General features: G+C 41.2%; 2 protein-coding genes and 1 pseudogene across 12 annotated transcripts in view; 2 read left to right on the top strand and 1 right to left on the bottom strand.

Moving 5' to 3' along the window:
- The window catches only part of fhod3b (formin homology 2 domain containing 3b), an 80641-nt gene extending 72183 nt beyond the window's left edge, over window positions 1-8458 (top strand). For all 5 annotated transcript variants that reach the window (XM_088306748.1, XM_088306747.1, XM_088306746.1 and 2 more), the window contains 9 exons: window positions 172-330; window positions 919-1101; window positions 1553-1672; window positions 3083-3244; window positions 3390-3580; window positions 3672-3864; window positions 6028-6214; window positions 6341-6502; window positions 7069-8458. In XM_088306748.1, coding sequence (XP_088162874.1) covers window positions 172-330; window positions 919-1101; window positions 1553-1672; window positions 3083-3244; window positions 3390-3580; window positions 3672-3864; window positions 6028-6214; window positions 6341-6502; window positions 7069-7151 — 1440 coding nt within the window. In that variant the 3' untranslated portion in view covers window positions 7152-8458. The remainder of the gene's footprint in view (window positions 1-171; window positions 331-918; window positions 1102-1552; window positions 1673-3082; window positions 3245-3389; window positions 3581-3671; window positions 3865-6027; window positions 6215-6340; window positions 6503-7068) is intronic.
- Window positions 8459-8515: 57 nt separating this feature from the next.
- On the bottom strand, window positions 8516-18059 carry LOC148329364 (retinoic acid receptor RXR-beta-A-like). 6 transcript variants are annotated; one of them, XM_088306222.1, is made up of 12 exons: window positions 17855-18059; window positions 16679-16847; window positions 15941-16094; window positions 15634-15813; window positions 15323-15367; window positions 12692-12852; window positions 11116-11245; window positions 10658-10784; window positions 10535-10576; window positions 10332-10447; window positions 9789-9894; window positions 8516-9708 (listed from the first exon to the last, which is right to left on the bottom strand). In XM_088306222.1, exons 2-12 carry the CDS (start codon window positions 16802-16804, stop codon window positions 9561-9563), a joined length of 1335 nt encoding a protein of 444 aa, XP_088162348.1. In that variant the 5' UTR covers window positions 16805-16847; window positions 17855-18059; the 3' UTR covers window positions 8516-9560. The 6 variants fall into 6 exon arrangements, with proteins under 6 accessions (XP_088162348.1, XP_088162350.1, XP_088162351.1 ...); XM_088306224.1 differs by having other exon boundaries at window positions 15332-15367; XM_088306225.1 differs by having other exon boundaries at window positions 10332-10423; window positions 17855-18056.
- A 1458-nt stretch (window positions 18060-19517) lies between these two features.
- On the top strand, window positions 19518-23119 carry LOC148329363 (C-type mannose receptor 2-like; annotated as a pseudogene). Its single transcript, XR_015845604.1, has 5 exons — window positions 19518-19704; window positions 19818-20177; window positions 20262-20600; window positions 21819-21959; window positions 22140-23119. The product of XR_015845604.1 is annotated as a C-type mannose receptor 2-like (transcript).
- Window positions 23120-23641: the final 522 nt, after the last annotated feature.

Below are 23641 nucleotides of genomic sequence, written 5' to 3'. Positions count from 1 at the left end.
GGGCAAGACACCGGTTCTCGAGGAACAGGATTGAAGACCACAGGTGTAAATGTTACATTCTATTGAAATAAAATGCTAAAAAGGAATGAATTAGCCAAAAACGTAGGAACCCTCTGTATGTGGTTTAATTCCTTGTTTGGTGAGCGAGCTGACTTGCGCTTCGTTTCCTAGAAAGCAGCAGTTGATGGTAAACGACAAGAAATCATCGTCCTGGACTCCAAACGCAGTAACGCCATAAACATCGGACTGACTGTCTTACCGCCTCCTCGTACCATCAAGACGGCCATCCTCAACTTTGATGAGTACGCACTGAACAAAGAAGGCATTGAGGTAAGAATTACGAGCACACTTCTCAATATGAACTGGCAGGAGAAATCCCAGCAAGTTAAACTGGCTCCAAAATAAATATGTTTTTGTAGACTGATGCTGCGCCAACGCAACAAAAATGCACAATTGGATCCCCCAAAAAGGAGAATTATTTCACCAAGCGTAGGATAGTTACGGTGTTGACATATCTTATGTCTGTCTGACGGCGTGTAATTAATCATTATGACGATTAAAATGTCCGCCGGCCCTTGAAAATGATTCGAAAGACCTCAGTTGATAACGATGAATGTTGTGTCCCTCCAGTATTATGTAAGACTCGGAGAGATCATTCTCCACAAAGAGTTCATGTTCACCTTTTGCCTTTCAAATTTTTTTTTCCTAAGCTAGATAAAAAGGTTGAAAGTTCACTCGTCACGCATATTTCCTGGAAATCTGGAAACATCTTCGATAAATTGAGGTGAAAAATGTCAGGATCAATTTGTGTCCTCTCCCGTCCCGGCGTGCTGTGTGAAAACAAGGCGATGAGGACTTGATAAACGATCCCCCCTGGAACTCTCCGTCCCCCCTCTCTGTCATCTCATCTCCTCTTAGAAAATCCTGACCATGATCCCCACGGAGGAAGAGAAGCAGAGGATCCAAGAGGCTCAGCTGCTCAATCCCGAAATTCCCCTGGGCAGCGCTGAGCAGTTTCTCCTCATCCTCTCCTCCATCACCGAGCTGTCGGCCCGCCTGCAGCTGTGGGCCTTCAAGATGGACTATGAGCTTATTGAGAAGGTCGCTGTCTCCGCTTGCTTTAATCAAATGCACGTGCTTCCGTTCAAGCAGGAGCAGTAAATAAAGTTCAGCGAGTTACATTCTCATCTCGTCTTTTATTTCTAAAGGACTTGAACTACAACTGCTGTTTAACAAAGTACTCCATAAAAGGCAATATTTTAAGGAATTTATATCCATATAATTGTTTGCTACCATTGTGGCAAAAAAAAACATGCTAGGCTAATCTTTACTGCTATCAATGTATCGCCCTCTCATGAAGTTAAAGTAACAAAATATTTTACAGCCCACATCAAACTCCACCCACAATAATAAACTTGCTCAAATCAGTGTTTCACAACTTTTACTGAGCCAAGGCACATATGATGATTAAAGTACCAAGTACCATCTATATTTGAAGAGCACTTCATCTTTGTAAAAGTGAATAACTGTGAATTCGAAATTATGTTTGTAGGAAGTTGCGGAGCCTCTGCAGGATCTTAAGGAAGGGATGGACCAATTGGAGAAGAACACAACTCTCCGCTACATTTTGACCACACTGTTAGCCATCGGCAACTTCCTTAATGGCACTAATGTGAGTAAACTTCAAGCTATTGTGTGCTCATTGTAATTATGTGACCTACATTTGACAAAAGGCTGGGATATAACGCATTAACCGATGCTGAGACCCCAATACGGCGTTATAATCAAGAAGTTCTGGTTTAGCTTCTCCAAAAGCAAGCATTTTGAAAACTAAAGTTTGTGACCTTGTATTGGATTTCGAGGTTCCGTTTACAATATACAGTACTCTATTATTTTGTTTTTGAACCACAAAAACATGCAGTGATTGTCAATAAGGACGAAGCAGACCGCCACAAAAAAGAGAAAACAGGCAAGAATAAGGAGAGAAAGTGGCTGTTTTGAGAGGCCGTTGGAAAATATCTACAGAGTACTTCCTATAGCTTTCAATATTACGTATATGTATTTTTTGCAATTTATATTGGCTTTTGTTATGTGTGCTAATTCTAAATTGTGGCAAAACCAGTGGGCAACCGTCAGCCATGAATACGAGTTGCCAAACACTGGGGAACAATTCAATCAGTTCCGACCACGTGGCTCCGTTTGCTGCAAGCTGAACCGGTGTCGGCATGAAGACTGGTTGACAGAACCAACCGAGTGCTACTTTGTATAACTACTGACAATTAGCCAGCCATTGACGCTTGTGGACAGTGACTCAAATGTCAGGCAAATTGCGTACAATGTTTCTTCAGATCTTACAAGAGGAAAAATGCCAATCGCAGCGCGTGCACACAGAGGGAATGCAATTACGGTCGATAATTTAAATCCTTTATTTGGTCCCTGAAGAGGATGTTCTCGTGAATGTGCTTTTTCAAGTATCTGCCCTTTCTATTTTGCGACTGATGTCCTTTTAATTAGTCAGAGCAACACTTGACAGTTTGTGGGAAAGCTCGGCTGACTTGTTTCTGAGAAGAAATAAATATTTGAGGGATTGTGTATTTTCTGGAAGCGGCTATGTTAGGAAGAAGCATCTGAATCCCTGCTATGTGCTTCTATGAATGAGCGTATGAGGGACAAACACACAAGGGGAAAGTACAAGCCCTCGACATAAAAAAAAGGCAGTTCCCATAAATAACGTCTGGAATTTTTGTTTTCAGTTTGACATTTAAAGCTGGAAGAGGAACAAAGGAGTGTGTGTTTGCGTCTTTCATGCTATGTGCTGGCTTTAGCTCCACTGTGGCCAGCCCAGCAATCTGCCGGCCTGGAAGTCGATTGTGGTTCCTGATAATCACAACCTAATGAAGCTACATATCTTCTTGGCACGCTTTGAGAGCCTTTCTGTGTCTTTGCCAGAGAGGAAATGCGCTGCAATTTGCTGCGCTTGTTGGGCCTTTTGATTACTCCTGTCAGAATGAGGCACCCCTCCCAACCCCCGCCTTCCTCTTTCTCCTCTTTTGAGCATGCTTGCGTTTGCTTCCTCCTCCAGGCCAAAGGCTTTGAGCTGAGTTACCTGGAGAAAGTCCCCGAGGTGAAGGACACGGTTCACAAGCAGTCTCTGTTGCATCACACCTGCGCCATCGTGGTGGAGAAGTTTCCAGACAGCTCCGATCTGTATTCCGAGATTGGAGCCATCACCCGTCTAACCAAGGTGGGAATGAGTTGACAAGCAAACGGACCGCATTGGATTTTTTTTTCCCCTTGAAATTTCAGATCGAAATTCTGAGTTTCTAGCTTCAGCTGTCTGCGCTCGTCAACGTGAGAGATTTGCTATTATTTGAGATTTCTTTCATCAGGTGGACTTTGACCAACTTCAAGACAATTTGGCTCAGATGGAGCGAAGGTGCAAAGCATCCTGGGATCACCTCAAGGTCATCGCCAAGCACGAGATGAAACCGGCGTTGAAACAAAAAATGTCAGACTTCCTCAAAGACTGCGCGGAGAGGATTATCATTTTGAAGATCGTCCACAGGAGGATAATCAACAGGTATGCTTTGGCAGCATTGCCGCTTACCCCGTCGCCACGTTCCTCTTTGGTTAATTTCGCCTTTATGTGCATGCGTGATGATTTCCTGCAGGTTTCACGCTTTCCTGTTGTTCCTGGGTCATCCCATATACGGCGTCCGCGACGTCAGCATTCATCGCTTCAGCAAAATCCTCAGTGAATTTGCGCTGGAGTACCGCACAACCAGGGAGCGCGTGCTACAGCAGAAACAGAAGAGGGCCAACCATCGTGAGAGGAACAAAACCAGAGGGAAAATGATCACGGATGTGAGTGAACAATTCGACTCTGCTTTTCTTCTCTTTCCTGATCGAACTCTCTTCAAGCTGCTGGATTTTGGTTGACATAGTTTTGGGGACAAGCAAAATTGAAACATTCCTAATTGTGTGAAGGCGGAGGCCTTCACACATATGTTATTCTGATTTTTTATTAATATTAAACTTATTCCTCCCACTTTATCGGCGCTTAACTACTTCCACTTAATTCAACCGATTCACTTCATTCCACTTCATTCACCCCATTCATTTCGATTGGGAAATTCAACATTTCACATTCAAATGCTTCCAGTTTGAAATTCAAGACATTCAAGTCATTCATTTCGCATTCCTTTAACTCCTTTCACATTATTCATGTGATTCCCTCTATTCATGCATTCCCATTTTACATGTTTCACCCCCAAATTCCCCATTCATTTCCAATGGGACATTCAACATTTCACATTCAAATGTTTCCAGTTCGAAATTCAAGTCATTCAGGTCATTCCTTTCCCATAACCGGAAGTGACGTATTTTGACCGGAAGTGATGTCACGAACCCGGAAGTTGCGTGTTTTGACCGGAAGTGACGTCACGAAACCGGAAGTGACGTAATTCAATATTTTTCAACATTATTCAATATTTTTTTCTATTTCATTCATGATGATTCAATATGATTCACTATTATTCACTGTCATTCAAATCATTCAATTTCATTCACTATGATTCAAATTCATTCAACCTCATTCAATATTTCAGAGTCATTCAATTTAATTAAAAAACATTCAGTGTCATTCAAAATCATTCAATGTCATTCAGTCTCATTCAAAATCATTCCACAAAAAAGATTCCAGCCTTTTCCGCCTTCACACGCAATTTCTCCAGGAATTGCATTTTCTAGTTGGCCTATACGACTCACATTTTAGAGATACCGATCACTCCTTAGTATTGTGTCCTTGTGACCTTTTTGTAGGCATTGATAGAATTATTAAATTCTACTATCAATTGCTCTAAAAACCCAAAGAATATAAAAAAAACACTCATAGACTTATCTTCTAGATCTCAATTGACGAGACTGTAACCCTTTTTGGGGCGTTCCGCTGTATGACAAAGAGCTGTTTCGTAACATAAGCAATGTTGTCATTGGAAGTTCGCGCATGACCTCTCAAGGCCTTTGTTTTACCGCTCCTTCCCTCTCTCGTGTCTGTAGAGTGACGACGAAGGTGACAGTGAGGTAGGGGCAATGCTTCTGTCTGCAATCGGTTGCATGAGATACTTTTTGTAGTGACTAACGTTTAAGACTTTAAACTTGAGGACTGACAGCGGGTGCATGGCTGCGGGTTGAAATGATGATAGTTTCACAATATATTACCAAGGATAGATCTAAGATAAAAACAAACCTGGAGTACATCTGGAAATGATTGACCATTTGTTTTGTAAAAATTGAATGTAACACACATGATCATGACTAATAACGCCCTTTGATGGATGTGTCCTGCAGTAAAAGGAAACATTTGTTGAAAAGCATGCTCATTTTGCAGTGTTGACACTCATGCATAGAGGAAAGTTTCGTCGGGACCAACATTGCTGTATTTTATGAGAATACAGTCGGCCCCCGTTATAAGTGTGTTATTGACACCGATTGAAATCCATTCGGGAAATGAAGTTTTTTTTTTTAAAACTCCCACTTTCACTCCAAAAAAATGTAAAAATACAGAAAAACATTCAATAGTATTAATTTTCCATGTATAATGGGGGTTGGGGGGTGCGCAGTGGTCGACTGAACTGTACTATGAATCAAAAATATTTTGAAATTGTAGGTTGCTAATTCAAAATGGAAAATAAATATCAATAAACAATCACAAAAATTTTACAAACTGTTGAACATGATTAAAATGTCTCCTGAAATATGTCATTCAAGACCAAAGACGCAATATACAGTATAATCATCAAAATATGCATAGATGAACAGGCATACATTTGTACTGAAATACATTTTTGGACAGATGAAGTGAAATAATTGTCTGTGCAGTGGTTGGAAAGCACTGCTATAGAGTGCTGACTATAAAGGTGACTTTGAGTTAACAGGGACTCATCAAGCCTGAAAAGTGCTGTGCGGTGAGACACGACAGCGATCTGTTGAACCTCACCTTGGCCTATACGTCCCCCTCCCCTGCAGAGCGGTAAATTCGGCGGCACCCAACCCGATACACCCGAGAGCCAGCCTCAGGGCATCCAGTACGCCGAGGACGCCGCCGAGCATGAGAACATGAAGGCCGTGCTGAAGGGCAGAGTGCAGAGCGGAGACGGCGAGACTTCAACGGTGCTGGGCCTCCGAACTCGTACGCGAGCCAGCAGCACCCGAGGTGACTCAAAATGACATTTTACACTTGACTTTATTTCTGTGTTCACCATCACCAGTCAATCACAGAACCATCCTCAAATAAAATCACTTATGTATTCAATCCCTATTCCAACTTGTGTGTTTTCAGCACACGTGCCGCCGTGGTGCATCGCCAACGACGACGCCATCAACTGCACGGACGACACGGCCGACGAGATCATGGAGCGAATCGTGCGCTCGGCCACTCAGGCGCCCGGTCCGAGGACGCAACCTCGCGAGAGACGGCGTTCCAGAGTCAATCGCAAATCATGTGAGTCATTCTGGAAGGTTTGACCTTGGGGTGAATGCCGCTTGCTGTGCTTATATCTCTATCGTGTACTGTAAACCAGTAGTTGTCAAACTTTTTACTCCAAGTACCACTTAAAAAAGATGTGTATTCTTTCCAAGTACAACCATCATGACCAACATTTTATTTCTAAAATATATTTTTATTTTAAGTCACCGTCACATTACGCAGTTTGAGCATTAACGCTGTGCCTGAATATAGGAAAGTAACAAACAAACTGTACTTACTGTTTCCGTAACACTCATGAATGTTAAATAACAATTGTACCGAAATAGAATAGTTAAATACAACTGAACTTTACGTAGGCAGTGATTCTTTTGTCTACCACCAGAGGGTGCCTGCATCCCACCAAAGCTTTACATACCTCACAGACATTACAGAATCACAAATAAAGAATAGATGAAGATAAATATGAATACAATAATGTTTTATATTTCCAAATAACAATTTGTGATGATAAACAAATATTTTGGGAAATTGTCGCCATACCATTTTGTGATCATGCCCACTTTGTGTTCTACTTTGTGAAGTGAGGAGGACGCTAAAGAGCGGTTTGACATCCGAGGAGGCCAACGCCCTGGGCATGTCCGGTGGTCCTGACTTGGAAGTGTGACCAGGACTCGAGGACGCCCGTTCACGCCGCCTTACCTGATTCCCGTCCCAACTTGGATGACTTGTTTGCGCTTTCTTGAGAAGAAGAAGCTGAGCGCCGCGTTGAGACCACTGAGATTTGCTTCTGGCAGATTCCGCCTGCACTCCTGCGGCGCTTGACACCTCTGCGTGTTTGTGTGCGAGCATGTTCTCTGGTGGTCAAAGTGAGAGAAACAAGTCCAAAGATGTCACCTGCGTGTGTACAATTACTACTGTGCTGCTAGCGTCTCTGTGTATTGCCTTGCGCTCCAGAAGGTGATCGGCTGGCCGTCAATAGAATGTGAACCATTTCACAAAAAGATAAACAGTAGCACGCTATAACCCGATTCAGTCGAGCAGGTTGAGGAATGAAATAGGTAAGTTGCTCAGCAGTATGTGGCGCACAGCAGATGCTTCTGTTGTCCCAGCTGCACATTTCAGTGCCTTTCTGAGAGGCTTATTTATGAAAGAGAGTTTTTCAGGGACATCCAATCAGATGAGGACCGAGCACCAGCTGCGATGATTTCTTAACAGTGTTCGGATCGATTCATAATGAAGCTATTATGTATTTATTATGACCACTTTTTCCCCGCCGCCTTACATGTCAGTTCATGTGAACTGTAAGTGAAAAGAAAAACTTAGACATCTCCTTCAACTGGCAGCACTGGAGATTCTGTTACAAGCACTCCTCTCTTTACAATGAATGTGAAAATCAGCATTTAACTTATATTTCTAAACATCTATGTTAAAGTGATGTGAGCAAGGAAGTTATTTTTAATAAAGAAAAGTGGGCCAGTTTATTTTATGGGCTATAATCCAGCATAACCTTTTAACATTTTTCCGTCAACATTTAAAGTTGGAGTTTGCGTTTAGAATGGGAGCATAGCCATTGAGAATTGATCACAATGACAAAAACACCAGCCGTAGAACTCTGTTCAGCACCTTAGATTAAAGTGTAGCATCTAATTTCTTATGGCAAACTTTTTTTTTTTTAAACAAGCAGACTAGTGTTTAAAGTCAAGTAGGCCAGTGATGTAAAATGTCTTTTTGCTCCAATTGTAGAATAGTGTATTATAGACTAAAAGCAGTATTATAAATGTAATTTAAAGCTTAGAAATGAGCCTGTTTTGCAAGTTAGGGTTTGAAATGAACGCTGGTTTTGTGCTCCAGACACTTGATTGCTTTGACATCATTGCACTAAACAACTCGGCTACATTCACACAAGCAAGGCTTCACATGCAGCCAGGAACAATGTCACTATTTCAATTAAAATGCTTGTAAAAACTCTTCCGTGTGTCTATTGTGGTCTTGTTTTTCGGGAAGGACACAAAAACATTCAACAAGGAGTCACAAACTGAAGTCATGTTTATTTTTTAGTCCATAACCATGCGTCGAGCACATGGAGGTCAAGTTGATCAATGACTTGAGGTGCTCTGGACCAAATGTGACAATTTTGCTTTGAATAAACTGCAGAGACAGTACAATGGACAGGACAGCTACCTAGCAAGGAAAGAAGGATGGAAGGAAATACAATGGAGCATAGAAGGATTAAAAAAAAAATAAAAGCTGAAACACTGTCAGCAAATCCAGTGCAACCCAACACATGTTCTGCTATCTGAAGAAAAAATAAAAACAAGGGCACGGGTTAAGAATGATATAATTTGCATCTCCTGATCATAATTCAAATTAATCAACATACATTTTCCCTGAACATTTACTTTTGCACAGTACCTCAGAATTGTATAAATTACAAAATGGAATATTCCCTTTCCACCAGACGTGATTTACTTGGTAAAACCCCTGAATGAGTGAAAGGCAGAAAGCACTTAAACATTTTATATTGCTACATTTTATTTAAAATAATAACAAAAAAAAACAAAGCTCATGTTTGCATATCCTCTTAGGTGTGGGGGTTCTCAAACCAATCAAGTTGCATTTTCTGAAATAGCACCAAATATGAAAAGGCTCCAACATTCAGATGGCAGCTTTTAGAAAGTCAAGTGATTGGCCTCAGAAAAGGGCAAGGTCGTAAACAAGTCTAAATGGAGGGCAGACATTTTGTCTCTGCTAAGATTTCATCTTGTGGAATAGATCCATGTTGACTAGAAAGGATTAAAAAGAAGACTAGGTCTTCGACGCGTGCTCCTGTTTAAAAATAGATCCACTTAAGCAGTGTGTACAAAGCTCATATAAAATGGTATATAGCCTGTGAGGGGGCGGGGAGGGGGGGAAATACTTCTTTCGACACGTAGCACCAGCCGGCCTGTTTGGTCTAAAGAGCAAAATGTGTGCAGCACTAAAACGAACGAAAAGGAAGTGGAACCCAGATAGCAGTGAGACAAGCGGACAAATGTTTCCAAGTTAAAGTGCCACTCCAGTCTGCACGCTCCCTCTAGGCCAGCTGATGAGGAGCTTCAAGCATCTCCATGAGGAAAGTGTCAATGGGTGTGTCGCCGATCAGCTTGAAGAAGAACAGGTGCTCCAAACACTTCAGGCCGATGGAGCGCAACGCGGGCAGGCGAAGGAGCAGCTTGGCAAACCTGGCGCACACGCAAAGCCAGTCAAGCGCCGGCTGCCGCTTTGTCTTGGAAAAAATAAAAAAGGCATGACCAGCACATACCTGCCCTGCTGCTCGGGGTACTTGTGTTTGCAGTAGGCCTCCAGCGACGCGTAAACCTTCTCTCGGAGCAGCTCCACCTCCCCCGTGTTGGACAAACCTTTAGCATCTGCAGTGCAACAACACATTGGTCTTACATTTTAGAGGAAGCACGACTTCCTTCAAAGGGGACGAATGGAAATTGGTTGGGTCTTTTAAGTGCCTACTCACCCTTCGGTGTGAATTTCAGTAACAAAATTTGATGTTATCTCCCCATTTATGAAAATGTCTAATGTGCTCGTGTTTGCCAATGTGTTCATGGACCAGATTATAGAGCCCTGTCCTTAAATTCTTCAAACTGTCATTCAGGCAACCTGCTTGTTTTCCATATTCAGCGTCCCACTCAGATCTGAAATTGCGGGTGAAATGCAGGATGCTCGGCAGATTAATGGCATTCCTTCTGTGCTTGAATCAGATATTAGCAACCATTTGTTTGAGACAGTTCGAGGTTTGTGTTGTTGCAGAGTAGGTAGTACATTACCAGGATGCCGCCACCAGCGGGCTCACCTGGGTTGAAGAGAACGATGGCGCGAAGGCAGCCCAGCTCCGTCTTGTCCATTTGCATATCTCTCATCTTGTTGACAAGCTCGGTGAGAACCCTGAAAGACAACATTTGAAAAAGGCTTTGGAAATGTGAAATAAAGTCTTTTTTGTTGCCACAACAAAATTATGCAGTTGATCTAAGAACTACAACAAAGGTGTGGTGTTACCTGTCAAATATGGCACCAACCTCTGCACTCTGCACACTCTCCCTGAGTTAAAACAAGTGTGATTACTATGAGGACCTTTGAACCAATTGAGATGCTGTAATTGTAACTGGCCAATGTATAAACCTGTCAAAGATCGCGCCAACGCCTGCACTGTGAGCACCATCGCGCTGCAGCTCCGAGGTGAGCAAAACGCCGTCCTTCAGGGCAATGGAGCGGTGAGAGAAGGAGGCGATGAGGAGCTCGTTCCATCCTGGCAACATCAGCGTTGGGGTTACTTGGAGACCATTGTCGCGTAAGCACAGTGAACCCCCCTACATTTGACTTTTTTTGGTAGAACCGTACAACTATTGGCTGGAAAACTTCACAACTCATTCCTATCCCTAGCGGTGACCATCAGGCTGATAGCTGGCCAGCTGGTCAGCAAACTGCAGCCTGATAAAAGATTCCATTAAGGTTGGACAGGCAGGCAAAACTCCTTGTGGGGTTGAAGACTGAAAACGCAATGACAATTTGCGATGGGGCTCGGTCCCAAATCCCACCAATAGCGAGCGCGCGCTGTATGAGTGTGTGAGATGAGGCACCTGCACGCAGGAGGATGACCTGGTCATCAATGGGCAGCTCACAGAAGTGAGGGATCCTCTTGGCCCATTCCACCAGGGCGAAGAGCTGCTTGTCTGCGGTCTGGCAGATGTTGGTGACCGCGTCATGGGGCTGAAACACAAACTGCTGCTTCACAACAGGCACAAACCACAGCAAAGGCAAAACCTGCCTCATATTGACAGTTGGCACTTTGCAAAGAAATAACATGGCCTACACGTGCACCTCAAATGTAGAACTTTTTGAAGCTTGGAGCGGAAGAAAATTCTATAAATTTGCAAATTTTGGACATTGAACATCATGAAGTCCAACATTATCCATGTATCGTTGTACAGTTTTAAAGCCAGCTTTAACTGTTCCCCATTTACATTTTTGCAACATTTTTGCTGTGCTGTTATTGAAGACATTTTGAGAGGGAGCATTTCTCCTTCCAGTTTTTGTTCCATTGCAATTGGCTTGAAAGGAGCCTCATCCAAAACAAGCATTGCTTTGATTTCTACCTCAAGGGGTCCTTCGTTTATGGCAGTCTTGACCCATATTTGGCGGTTGCGCCGCAACCATCATGTGATAAAGAAACACTTGTTCAATGCTGAATTTTGAGCTTCATGGGAAAGGCTGCGAATACTAATGTGCATGGGAATTCTTAGTTTTCATTTTATTTTAATTAAGGTGCAAAAATTCTACATTTTCTTCAAATTGGCATTATGGGGTGTTGTGCGTAGGATTGTGATGGGGAAAATTAATTTATTCTATTTTGGAATGAGGCTTTATAAAATGTGGAAAAAGCAAAGCAATGTACATACTTTCTGGATGGCCAAAAAAGAAAACCTGCACTTGTATGAAAATGTGAAATATCACCTGTACAGTAAATAAAGGTTTATTGAAGGAACGAATTATTCAGAATAAAACTAATCTTGACGAAGTCAGACCAAAGTCAGAGAAAGGATTGTGAGGTTACTAGTAGTTGGTAAACGTGGTAGGTGGGAAGTGGTGTTCATGCGTCATTTAGCTCAACTTTTGTGCACCACTGAACACCAGATTCGCTCCACACCGGCAATGAGACAACCCAGAGCTACATTACATCACCAATGCGATGGCCGTAACTCTTTCTACAAAGCTACACGCGACAAGGTCGCTGGCTTCCTGAGACTAAGTGGCAGTTAAATGTTCACACCAGGCATCCATTGAAAGACGCAATAAGAGACTTCCCTCCGGGCAGACAAAAGGTAGCTGCTCGTCTGACACCAATTAATCAAGTGCTCTAAGTGGTTGCTTGTACAACAAAAGAAATATCAATCAACTGGAGGTCATTTTGGCTGGAGCTACAAAACTGCAGTGCACCAGTAGCCCCAGTGTGAAACTACTTGTAGTCAAGGAACAAAAAGTATCTTTGGAGCGTGGCCGCCACTGTTGCTTGGGCTGCGACCAACTCACGTTTATACTGTTTACATGTCAATATAAATTGGTGGGACTTCAATTTGATTGAACTCGTGCAAATGTACAACCAAACCAATGCATCTTTTTTGTGTTGAGTAACAAGAAGTAGTCGCATGCACTCACAGAGTTGCCTGCAGAGCCTCCATCAGAGTGGAGCTCTGTCTTCAGCTCCACCGCAGTCTCCGCCTCCAAGATCTTCTCCACTGGCATCTCCTCATTAATGCCCATGCTGAACTCCAGCTCGCCTTCCCGCTCGCGGTTCCTCTGGCGCTCTTCCTGAACCGCTGCATCACATAAGGCGGGAACGATTTATATTAAGAAGACAGTTGTGTTTACATGCTTATGGCAGAGGTGCAACAGTGAGACAGTTTATCAACTTGACTGCAATTTTATCAATTAATATGTGCAGGGACAAATCTTTTTAATGGCAATCTTGTGACCAATGACTCATTAAAGGATTGACTAGGCGAGGGTTTCTTTATGCCGCAACACAAGGGCACCAGTAATGGCAAAGAAGGAAAAAAAGACAACAAAAAATACAGAAATGGGAAATAAGAAAGGGTCCAAATGCAAAACGATGAATAATAAATGACAAAGAAAATGTATTTTTAGCTGGCATCGCTCTTAAACGCTTCCCACTTCAACTCTAGCAATACCTATGAATCACAACCAAGTGACAGCACTGCTTTGCAGACACTTTCTCATTTCCTCTCCATAAGATCTTCAAATGGTTAGTTACATTATTTTTGTTTTATAAATGAACCCATCCAGAAATTACTTAAGTGATTACATTATTTCTTATGGGAAATTTGGGGAAATTAGAGTGAAAGTCAACCAGCGTTGGAGGAATGAATTTCATCTGACTTGGGAAGTTCCACTGCATTTGGTAGGATGGGAAAAGCAGCTGCAGGGTACATGAAAATATGAAAATGACAAATACAAAAAGCAGCACAGAGCATAGCGGCAGTGACGATCATGAACGTATGCCTCTCTCTTGACCATATGCTTCATATTAGAAATGGGCGATATGACAAAATAGATCGCGTAGACGATAGAATCTTTTTTCCTATCATGTCACTTTTCTACTATAGTGTCTATCATCATTTGCCATCTGTAGTAAACGACGTGTAATAAGAATGTCGGAGGAAGCTTGATTTGATGGGCTTATAAATCTAACGCTACACAGCTGCCACCAGGGGGCAGACTTAACAATAAGATAAGGAAATTAATCATTAATAGTCATCCTACATTAATAATGATAAATATAATTAAAATAAATCAGATTTACGTACAAACAATTTGTGCAAAATTAAATTTAATAGTCAATGAAAACCAACATGATGGGTGAATTTAAATAAATAATACTAGTTTGGAGAAATTAAGATTAATAAATATATATACGAAAAAAAATAGCCCTCAAGGTTTGCTGGGTAACAAGCATAGCAGTTTGTATTTTGAGCCTGATCAAAATGCAAAGCATTACAAAAGGGAGAATTTGAGTTTTTAAATTTTTTCCCATCATTAGTCACAGCCTCCATTGCGGAAAATAAGTTACACTTCTTACAAGGAATATTCTCACAAAAGGGATTACAAGGAGTACATAACAGAGGGAAAGATGGAGAAGCCATGCAATTTGCTAAACTAATCTAATGTTATCATGAAAGACCGGAATTAAGTGCTAGGGTGACTGCGTACACTTCACGGAGGCCTCCCTGCAACCGCGTTAAAGAGGAGCATATCCAATTGTGAACAGCAAATAGCAGGAAACGTAATAAGTGTCTGGAGAGAAAATTATAAAAAAAAAAAAATGCTACACAAATCACTAAACAGGAAATGTTATGGTGTCCCGCACATCAGCTGAGAGGAGTGGCCTAGATTAAGTCCATTCATATTGAGAATAAGATATTCACTTAATAGAGGGATACAGTATACTGAATGCATATAAAATTACAAATGTGATTTATTTTCAAAACACAGCCGTAAGAATTAATTTAGACTTTTGTGATCTGCACAATAAATGTTCTCAAAATTACATTACAGTAGAGCTCATCCTTTTCTTTTTTTTTTTAATCAATTTCTGTGAGAAACTTTATTTTGTATGATTCGTATTTAGATTGACATCTAAAAATACATCTGTAGGCTACTTTGCTTTGAGCACTACCAGATATATTTCTAATTTGACACAGGTCTGTTCAATGTCACTGCAAAATACATTGACAAAAAGTAAGTAGTCGTAATGTGTTGTAAATATTTTTTTTATAGAATAATTGAAAATATATATATCGTGTATCGTTATGAGTCAATAAAATGGCCTACAGCATGAAAGATTGTTTCCATGCCGCCCAGCGCGACTTCATATTGTTTTTTCACTTGATGACAATATACGATAAAAAAAAATATATTAAGTAATTATCTGGTCCACTTGAGAACAGAATCTTTGTGACAAATCACGCTCATTTTTTTGTTCTGTCATTCTAAATGTGAAAATAAACACTAACCCAAGCTACAAATTATTGGATAGATTTTCTTTCCCGTTGGTGTCAACTGTTCCTGTAATTTTGACTGAGTCTTAAATGTATCTTCATTGCAGCTTTATCGGTTGTACATGTACATATAATTAGGGAATGTTCAGCCATCCTAAATATCATGCTTGGTGTCTATAATTGTCATTTACGCGCTACATGTTCAATAATACAATACCAAATCCAAGACACATTACAGTAAAAGAGTAGCTTTAAAATGTCAATGCCATACTCATCCGACCCTCATCTTTTCCATCTTCTTTTATCCACCTTACCACTATTGAAAGATGGAGAAAGGGTAGAATTGGGAAAATGAAGGGAAGACAGGGGTTAGATTTATAAACCCAACCCACTGCATCAGTCTTCACCACATTTCTATACTATTTTAACTCCTTTTACTACGAGAACACCGTTTTACTCTAGAGTGATAAAATAATATAAGACACCCTGCATCCTGGTGAATTCCACTTCCTTTGCTGTTTGTTTGTTTTTTTTTGTTTTGTTACTTTGCTGGACAAGTTTTGCAATACGAAACTTGCATACCTTCCCTCTTCATGCCCATAGCCAGGCACTTCTGGTAGCGGCAGTACTGGCACCGGTTACGCTGGCGTTTGTCCACCAGGCACTCCTTGTTGTCCCTGCACGTGTAGCTCAAGTCTTTGCGGACCGTCCTCTTGAAAAAACCTTTGCAGCCCTCGCAGCTGTAGACACCGTAGTGCTTGCCTAGCGCACAAATAGCACAGGTATGCTGAGAAATGAGGAGATAAGCTCAAACAAATATTGACAATAAAAGTAGCGCACACACAGGTTGTCTTTCAAAATGAAAGAACAGTGCGGTTCATTCACTCACCAGACGAGCGGTCTCCACAAATGACGCACAAGCGCTTCTGAGACAACATGATTCCCGGACTGTGCGCAGACATGGGTCTCAGGCCAAATGGAGGCTTGATGTCCTCAGAGCTGCTGATTGAATGCATCCCTGACATGGCACCTGAAGCTGAGAGCTGAACCAACGAGAATCACAGAGAGAATTAACTTTTGGCAATTGACAGCAGATCCAGTGTACTCACTGTTTAAAATGCTTTACTGTTATTTTATGCATTCAATACACAGTTGGAAAGTGAATCCCCGACTGTGCCTGTCGTTACCCTCAAGCAGGGGCATTACAATAAGTAAGTATACTGTAAAACCCCAGAAAATAATGACTGCTTTAAAAACAAATGTGGCAAAATTGGAGTGCAATAGGGTGGAGAAACACTGAATATTTAATTCATAATATTAATTAGAATAATTTTACCAAAAATATACTAAAAATACACTGGAGAGGGGAGCTCTCTAATCTCGTTGCACACTTGAGTACAATGACAATAAAGGGATTTCTAATTCTAATCTAAAAATTTGAAAAACTGCCCACGACCCTCGTGAGAATAAGCAGTTTGAATAATGGATGGCTGCATGCCCTAAACGATTTGATGATGAAATGAATACATGAAAAGTACATAAGGCCACAGTGCCATGGCATAACTGAATTTTGCTTTTATTGTCCATTTGTGAAAACACTATATAAATAAACATGCATTGTATTGACCTGGCTGTGGCTGATGGGTCCAAATCCCAGAGAGGGTGAAACCATTGGAGAGTTGATAGAGAAAGGAGAACCAATGACATTGGTGGGGCTGTTGGGTGCTGAGCTGTTCGGCTGCTGGGAAGACATTGCTCAAATACACAGGATGAGGTCCCGCCAGATGGATATTAGTCTGGGGGTGACAATTACATATGAGAAATAATTGGTACGGGAACAACAATACGACCGCATGCAAAATAAATTGAGATCCAATACAAGAGATGTGTCAAACATTCTTCCTTTTGAAAGCTATCCCTGTCCTGCACCATCTTGAATCGTTGCAGAACTAAAAAAGACCATACTCTATTCTATATAAAGAGCTGTGTCTTAGATTTTTGTGATCTTAATCGCATGAGAATCAAACAGATCATAAACAGCTCTCAATGTAATGCAATGCAGTTCTACCCGGAAAATAATTGAATTTTTTTTTAATGCTGAATATTTGATACAATGGTAATTTATTATGTAATCATCATAAAGGTGGCCCGTGGACTTAGAAATATACATAATAAAGAAGCCGAACAGCATTTGTGACTGATCTTAAACCGGTAACCATATGCTGTTAGTGTTTGGCAGGAAGCAAGTTTACAGTTTGGGATTGTTAACACGTTTGCTGGATAAATGCTGCTCTCCATATGCACCAGCAAAACCATTGCCTCGCCCTCGCCATTTCAAATAGTAACTGTGAACCTAAACTACAATCAAATAAGTGTGAATATTAGTAAACATGATTCAGATTCATCCATTTATCATTGAGCAAACATAAAGTTAGCAGTATGTACAGTACGGCACGGCACGGCACATCGAGATGGACGCTCGAGCCTTAGCTAGTAACATTAGCCAGCTAACATTATCAGCATACCTGGTTCGGATTTTACGTGGCTCAAATTACTCAAAAGCTCCTCGTTTGACAGAAATATTACAACGACAAAGATCGACGATTTCTAAGAACCGCTTTAAATCCGCGTGCGCATCGCCATTTAATCTACTTAGCGAAGCTTCGCGACGATTAAGGCTAACCTAGCTAGCGTGGCTACCAGCAGCTTACGGCTAACTACATGGTGGTAGTCGGGCGAGCGAGATAATGGCAACGAATGTGTTCGCTTGCAGGTCGAAGGGGGTAAAAAAAAAAAAACTCACCAAACACACAATCGACGCATTGTTGGGAAGCACGCCTCTGTGTCTTTATTGTGCTTCCCGAGAAGCAACAGCAGACAGCAAGGCCGCCGCTCAGAACCAGTTGCCTTCAACTTGACGCTGTTGTTGTTTACTGGCCATGGTGGCTCAGTGCCAGCACCGCTCGAGCCAAAATGTCTCCTGGGACCACCCAGTAGCGGGGTCACGTGACAGCGCCGCACAGGATGGGAATGGGTGGGAGGATGTGTGGCTTGTATTACAAATATGATCATCGCTTTTTAGGGTTATTAGGGTTTAATCAACAATAATGCACAGTTCGGCGTGTGAATGCCCCAAAACTGAGGCTGCACGGCAATGCTGGGGAGAATTAATTAAACTGGCGAAATGTTGCATAGAAAAATGAAATTAAATGTAATAAAGAGGTAAATATGTAAAATATCACGAAATATCACATTTTAATAGAAAAATTCGAAAAGAGGGATGAATAAATCTCAAGGTGTCTTTAATGAAATAATAATTTTGGAGTTGAAATGTTTGATTTAGGAAAAAAAAAAAAGTGAAGCAAGGGCGTGCAGAAGGCGGTGGCCCCAGGGTCAGTACTCGAAGTGATCGGCCAACGAGATTGAATCGGGGTCCTGAGGTGGGCTGCGCGCCATCTGATGATGTCACGCTTAAAAAATGTATTTCTTTGCTTCTGTGTTTTTACCCCTTTCCTGTTTTATTTGCGTATTTTGATTCACTAAATAAAATAATAACATTTTAAAATATGCATTACTGTCACATTGACGAGGCAGCCCTTCAACCAACACACACACCCATCACTGAGCATGTGTTTGGAGCATGTTGGAAATCGATAATAGATGAATTTGTATGTTGAGCAGGCATACCACCAATAATTGATGAAATGGCTGATAGAAGGGTCAACACTGAGGATGAGTTACATGATTTTATTTGAGGGGGGGCATAGTTTTTACGCTGGATGACACTTTTTTGGACACAACATAAAAGGAAAAAACATTACATTCACATTAACACCTGTACAACAGGAGCGTTTAGTTGTACTAATATGCATGTTTCTGTAATGTGGGAGAAAAATCTTCACTTGGAAAGTAAGTAGACTACACTTTATCTGAATACCAACATAAACAAACAGTTTGATTCCACTATTTCAGAATTTACTGGATCATGTGAAAACATGTGGTTCTTAACAGAATGAAAAGCATGAGCTTCCAATTGAGAGGCATTCAAAGCGATAAATCTTGTGGAAATAGCTGTTCATCCAGCAGCATCTGATGAGAATTCAAAGAGTGCTGCAGGGCAAGCTCAAGCACGAGGGTTAAAAACAAGACAGCGACTGAGTGTCTGAGAGACAGAAGACATTTTTGAGTAGGCCTACTCTTCCACGTCAGCAAATAAAAAATGGAAGTCTGCGCTTGAGTCAAATGGATAGCATCAGATATGAAGTGTATCATTTATAAGCCTCAGCAATCGTTCACAATGGCACGACATGACCTGCCCAACATTTTTATGAATTTGTCATCAGATTCCTGGTGATTACATGTCAAAGTCAACCATCCGGGAGCCACATTGTGTGACGATATGCAGTTCTAAAAAGAGACAAACAAGAAAAACTGCTTTGGTAAGAGACATTTCTGAAGAGGAGCCTCTCAACAAGACAAGTGGCATTCTAATTGCAAACTTATTGCAGACTGCTGCTGTCTCCTCGTACCTTTATTAGCTGCACAAGAGCATCCGTTGTTTTTTTTTTAAATATATTTGTAGTTTTTCCCTCCCCAAAAACACATTTATCATGATGAAAAGGAGCACAACATTTTTTCTACTGCTATTTTCAGGTTTGTAAAACATATAAATGCATTTTAATGTAAATGTAGACATGTAAACATTATATTATTATTATTATTATGTATTATTTTTGTTACCTAACAAGTGGGCTGTCATTCCATAGAATTCAACACCTTTAAAGTGGCGTTTTCCAACTTCCACTACATCTCGCTTGAGAGGAGTTATGAAGAAGCAAAGGACTACTGTAGACGGATGCACACGGACATTGCGACTATCAACAACTTGACTGATATGAACGATCTGATTGCCTCGGTTCCGAATAACACCATCAGATCGTGGATAGGACTGGAGCTGGGAGGTGTATCAAGGTGGCATTGGGCTTGGCCTGATCAAAAACGAGATTTCTTTAACTGGAAGGTGGGACATCCACAAGGATTGGGTCAACATTCATGTGCAGCGATGGACCAACAGGGAGAATGGTTTGAAAGTGCGCGTGAAACCCAAAGGAGCTTTGTTTGTCACGGTAAGTAAGTACAAATTTAGAAAAATATAATCCGAAAATTGTAGTCATTGTTTTCACAAATCATGCTTTCCAAAAATCTGGCAGGCAACAGTGATGCTCCAAGAGACTACGTTTTTGTTGCCAACACGATGTCATGGCGGGACGCCCAAAAGCACTGCAGGGATTTATCTTTGGATCTGGTCAGTGTCGGCTCTGCAGAAGAGAACAAGGAAGTCCGGAATGTGTCCACAGCTCAAACTGTGTGGATCGGCCTCTTCCGAGATTCCTGGAGGTGGTCAGACGGGAGCGAGTCGTCATTCCGCTTCTGGAAACCGCAGCAACCAAGTTATCGCGACCAGCATTGTGTTGCTGCTATATTCAAAGATAATGGCCAGTGGAATGATCTGAAATGTAGCAGCCAACGCACCTTTGTCTGTCAAGGCCGTAAGTTGACTCATGTCTATTTGGCATCAAACGACAGCTGTGGTGGACTTGATTTGCAAAAATTCAGATTTTCACCTATTACAACAACGAGACGACAGCATGCAACAAAACAACCACCAAAAATATGAAGTATAAATTGATTAAAAATGCAATTCCCTCAAAAAGCGCATATGAATGCTGACTGGTTACCGTATTTATCAGTAATATCTCGCTATCATGGAGATACGTCCCCGAACAGGTGAAAGACTGTTTTTTTGTTGCAAGTGAAAACAGATACAATTGTGTCATAGGGGCTTGTGGTTCGTTATTTTTTAGCCTGATTCTGAATTAAATAGAAAATGACAATTTTATGGTCTAAATTAATGATTACCAAAAATCAATAGTGGCCCAGATGCGGAGTATGTAAATTTGTGAATTAATGAAGACAAGATCTTCGATATGTCAGCACACCGTATTGAACCCCCAACTATTTGTGAAAGATATGGACCTCGCGTGGCCACGAATAATTTAATGTAATTCCTTGCTGAATTTAATTACAATCGTCTATTGATGCTGCAAGATTGTGGCACATTTCCATTAGACAAAGCAAGGTTCTGACTACCTGAAGCTCCTCACATCAGTTTGTCTTAGATTCATGGTGCCAAGATGCCAGCAAATAGCACCAAAGCAATATATTTTTTTTTAATATCAGCGATTTGGCAAAGTGGCAAATGCTGACCCACAAATATTCAAGACGGGACTGTATACTTTTTGTTTGCTGGTGTCCTGTGAGATTTATCTAATAATGTCAATATGTGCTCACTAAAATTTGGCAAAAACAAATCTCAACCTTTGAACACGGTAGCCATGCACACTGAAGTGTTTGGTCTGTCATTAGAACCTTCTGCTTGATTTCTTGCGACGACACTGTTGAGGGTTTGTGTCAGGTGAGTTTTCTGGCAAACAAAAATTTATGGTTATTTACCAGCTTTTGGTAGTTTGGGCTGTTTATTTTTTAATCAGCTATAAGATCTAATTGTTAAAATGTCCAGACAAAGACTTGGATCTTAACCTATGGTCGTCTATTGGATCTTAAGTTGACTTTTTGAATTGAAGGACTGAAATAAATGATGCTTTCGTTGATATTCCATTTTTTGCTGAGATGCATCTAAATACACGAGGTTATACCTTACATAAGAATGAAATCCCTCATTGCTGTTATGTTGTCTTTTGCTGCAGCCAGCAACAATCTTGCAACTCCTCAGACAAGCACACAGGAGACGCTGCCAGTGACTGTCACAACACCTTCCAACAACTCATCTTCAGACGGGGTTCTGTTAAATTCCACAGCAGCTACTTCGACTGAACAATTAAATACAGGTACAGTATGTGTCACCAGCAAATGCCGCAAAATATATGAGGTGTTTTATGGGCTCTCAGCAAAATGCAGTGCAACTGCAATGCAATGAGAGGTCACGTGTATTTTTTTTGTTTTTTTTACAACCCCTATGTACTGACAGGTAAAGGCAATTTTTTTAATTTTCGCTTCTCTTCCCCCAGGAAACTTGATTTTAATTCATGAAAACATGACTTGGGTTGAAGCCTTGAGTTACTGCAGAGAGCATTACATGGACCTTGTCTTCATCACTGGGCAAAGCGCTCAGGATCAAGTGGCGAAGATGGCAAAGAATGCAACATCATCCCACATTTGGCTTGGTCTGCGCTACACTTGCACTTTTGACCTTTGGTTTTGGAACGGCTTCGTCCGCTGACTGTTTCCAGAACTGGGCCCTTGGACAAGGACCACCAGAGCGTGCAAATGAATGTGGAGTAGCTGGTGCCATGTTGACCACAGGGGGGCAGCAGTGGATGGGCTTGCATGAGACACAGAAACTCAACTTTATCTGCCAAGACTGTGCTGGATAAGCGAGATTTTGGAATTTGCCTCAATGCAAACCTGAGCTAGTGTTACTAGTTTGGCTGTGTTATATTCACAGGATTCATTCGCTTGTCCCACTGAGACAGTGCACTCGTATGAGAGGATACTCAAGGGCTGCCACCGCCATTGTTCAATGTGAATGTCATTAAATATGAAAACACTGCGCTGTGCCGGCCGACACATTCATGAGCGGCGAGAGTGACATGAGAACATTGATCCGTTGCTTTCACTCAGGGGTTAACATTTGCATGTTGACCCCTTCTGCTTGAGCTCAAGATGCTCTTTTTTTTAGGACCACCATGGACTCGATATAGGCGGCCTGCTGCCCCCCCCCCAGTGACCTTGTCCTTAGAGCTGAGGTCTACGGCGATCAGCTAGAACCGTGGGAATTGTTCAAAATATTCTGAACGACGTTTCTGATCATGAAACTGTGAAAAATTCAAATGAATGATCAATAAAATCGATTAAAAGAAATACAAAATATCAGAACTTCAGTGCAGTTAGTAGCTTCATATCCACAGCTGAACAGTTTCTTCGCATTGTTTGGATTGTGATGATGATGATGATGAGCATCTCATGCATTCTGATGAATTATTATATATTATTTCCACACTCAGAGAGACATCAACATAAACGACAGGTAAGAAAAAGGACAGTAGTTGTCAAAGCATTACAGAATGTTACTGATTTATTGGGGATATTTATACTAAAATATCATGCCCCTAGGCACTTTTTTGAACGTTATTTAAATTCATGTGATCCATCCAAAATAAAAAAAAAATAGTAAAACTTAGTGCTCTATATTGTGTACAATAATTGAAAATCTTCAATCAGAATACAATTGCTTAGTTTTTAGTTCCCATTTGCCGTGAAGTGGAAAAAAATAAAAAATACTGCAATCATCCAATGTATATGAATATAAAATGCTACAATACAATTTCGTGAAAACAAATCATTAAGATCATTTGGCCAAACAGTCTTGCAGTTCTGCTCAATAATTCAGTGCACTAGCAAAATCTCATATCGCCCCCAAAACTGTTCAAAGGAGATTCCTATCACATACAAAGAGTCAGTACCATGGCAAAAGCAAAGATCCTTCTCAATTGCTTTGGCTCATTTACAT

This window comes from Idiotropiscis lumnitzeri, chromosome 10, assembly GCF_059441095.1.
Source record: "Idiotropiscis lumnitzeri isolate Australia: NSW breed Sydney's pygmy pipehorse chromosome 10, RoL_Ilum_1.0, whole genome shotgun sequence".
Lineage (NCBI taxonomy): Eukaryota > Metazoa > Chordata > Actinopteri > Syngnathiformes > Syngnathidae > Idiotropiscis > Idiotropiscis lumnitzeri.
Note: the sequence above shows the minus strand (reverse complement) of the source record. Positions and strands in the feature narration are given on the sequence as shown.

Coding starts and splice junctions, on each gene's coding strand:
- LOC148329364 (XM_088306222.1), bottom strand. CDS start 16,804: ATGTCTTCCCAGCAGCCGAACAGCTCAGCACCCAACAGCCCCACCAAT. Junction 10,577..10,657: donor GTTGGCGCGATCTTTGACAG/GTTTATACATTG, acceptor GTTTTAACTCAG/GGAGAGTGTGCAGAGTGCAG. Junction 9,709..9,788: donor TACCCCGAGCAGCAGGGCAG/GTATGTGCTGGT, acceptor CGTGTGCGCCAG/GTTTGCCAAGCTGCTCCTTC.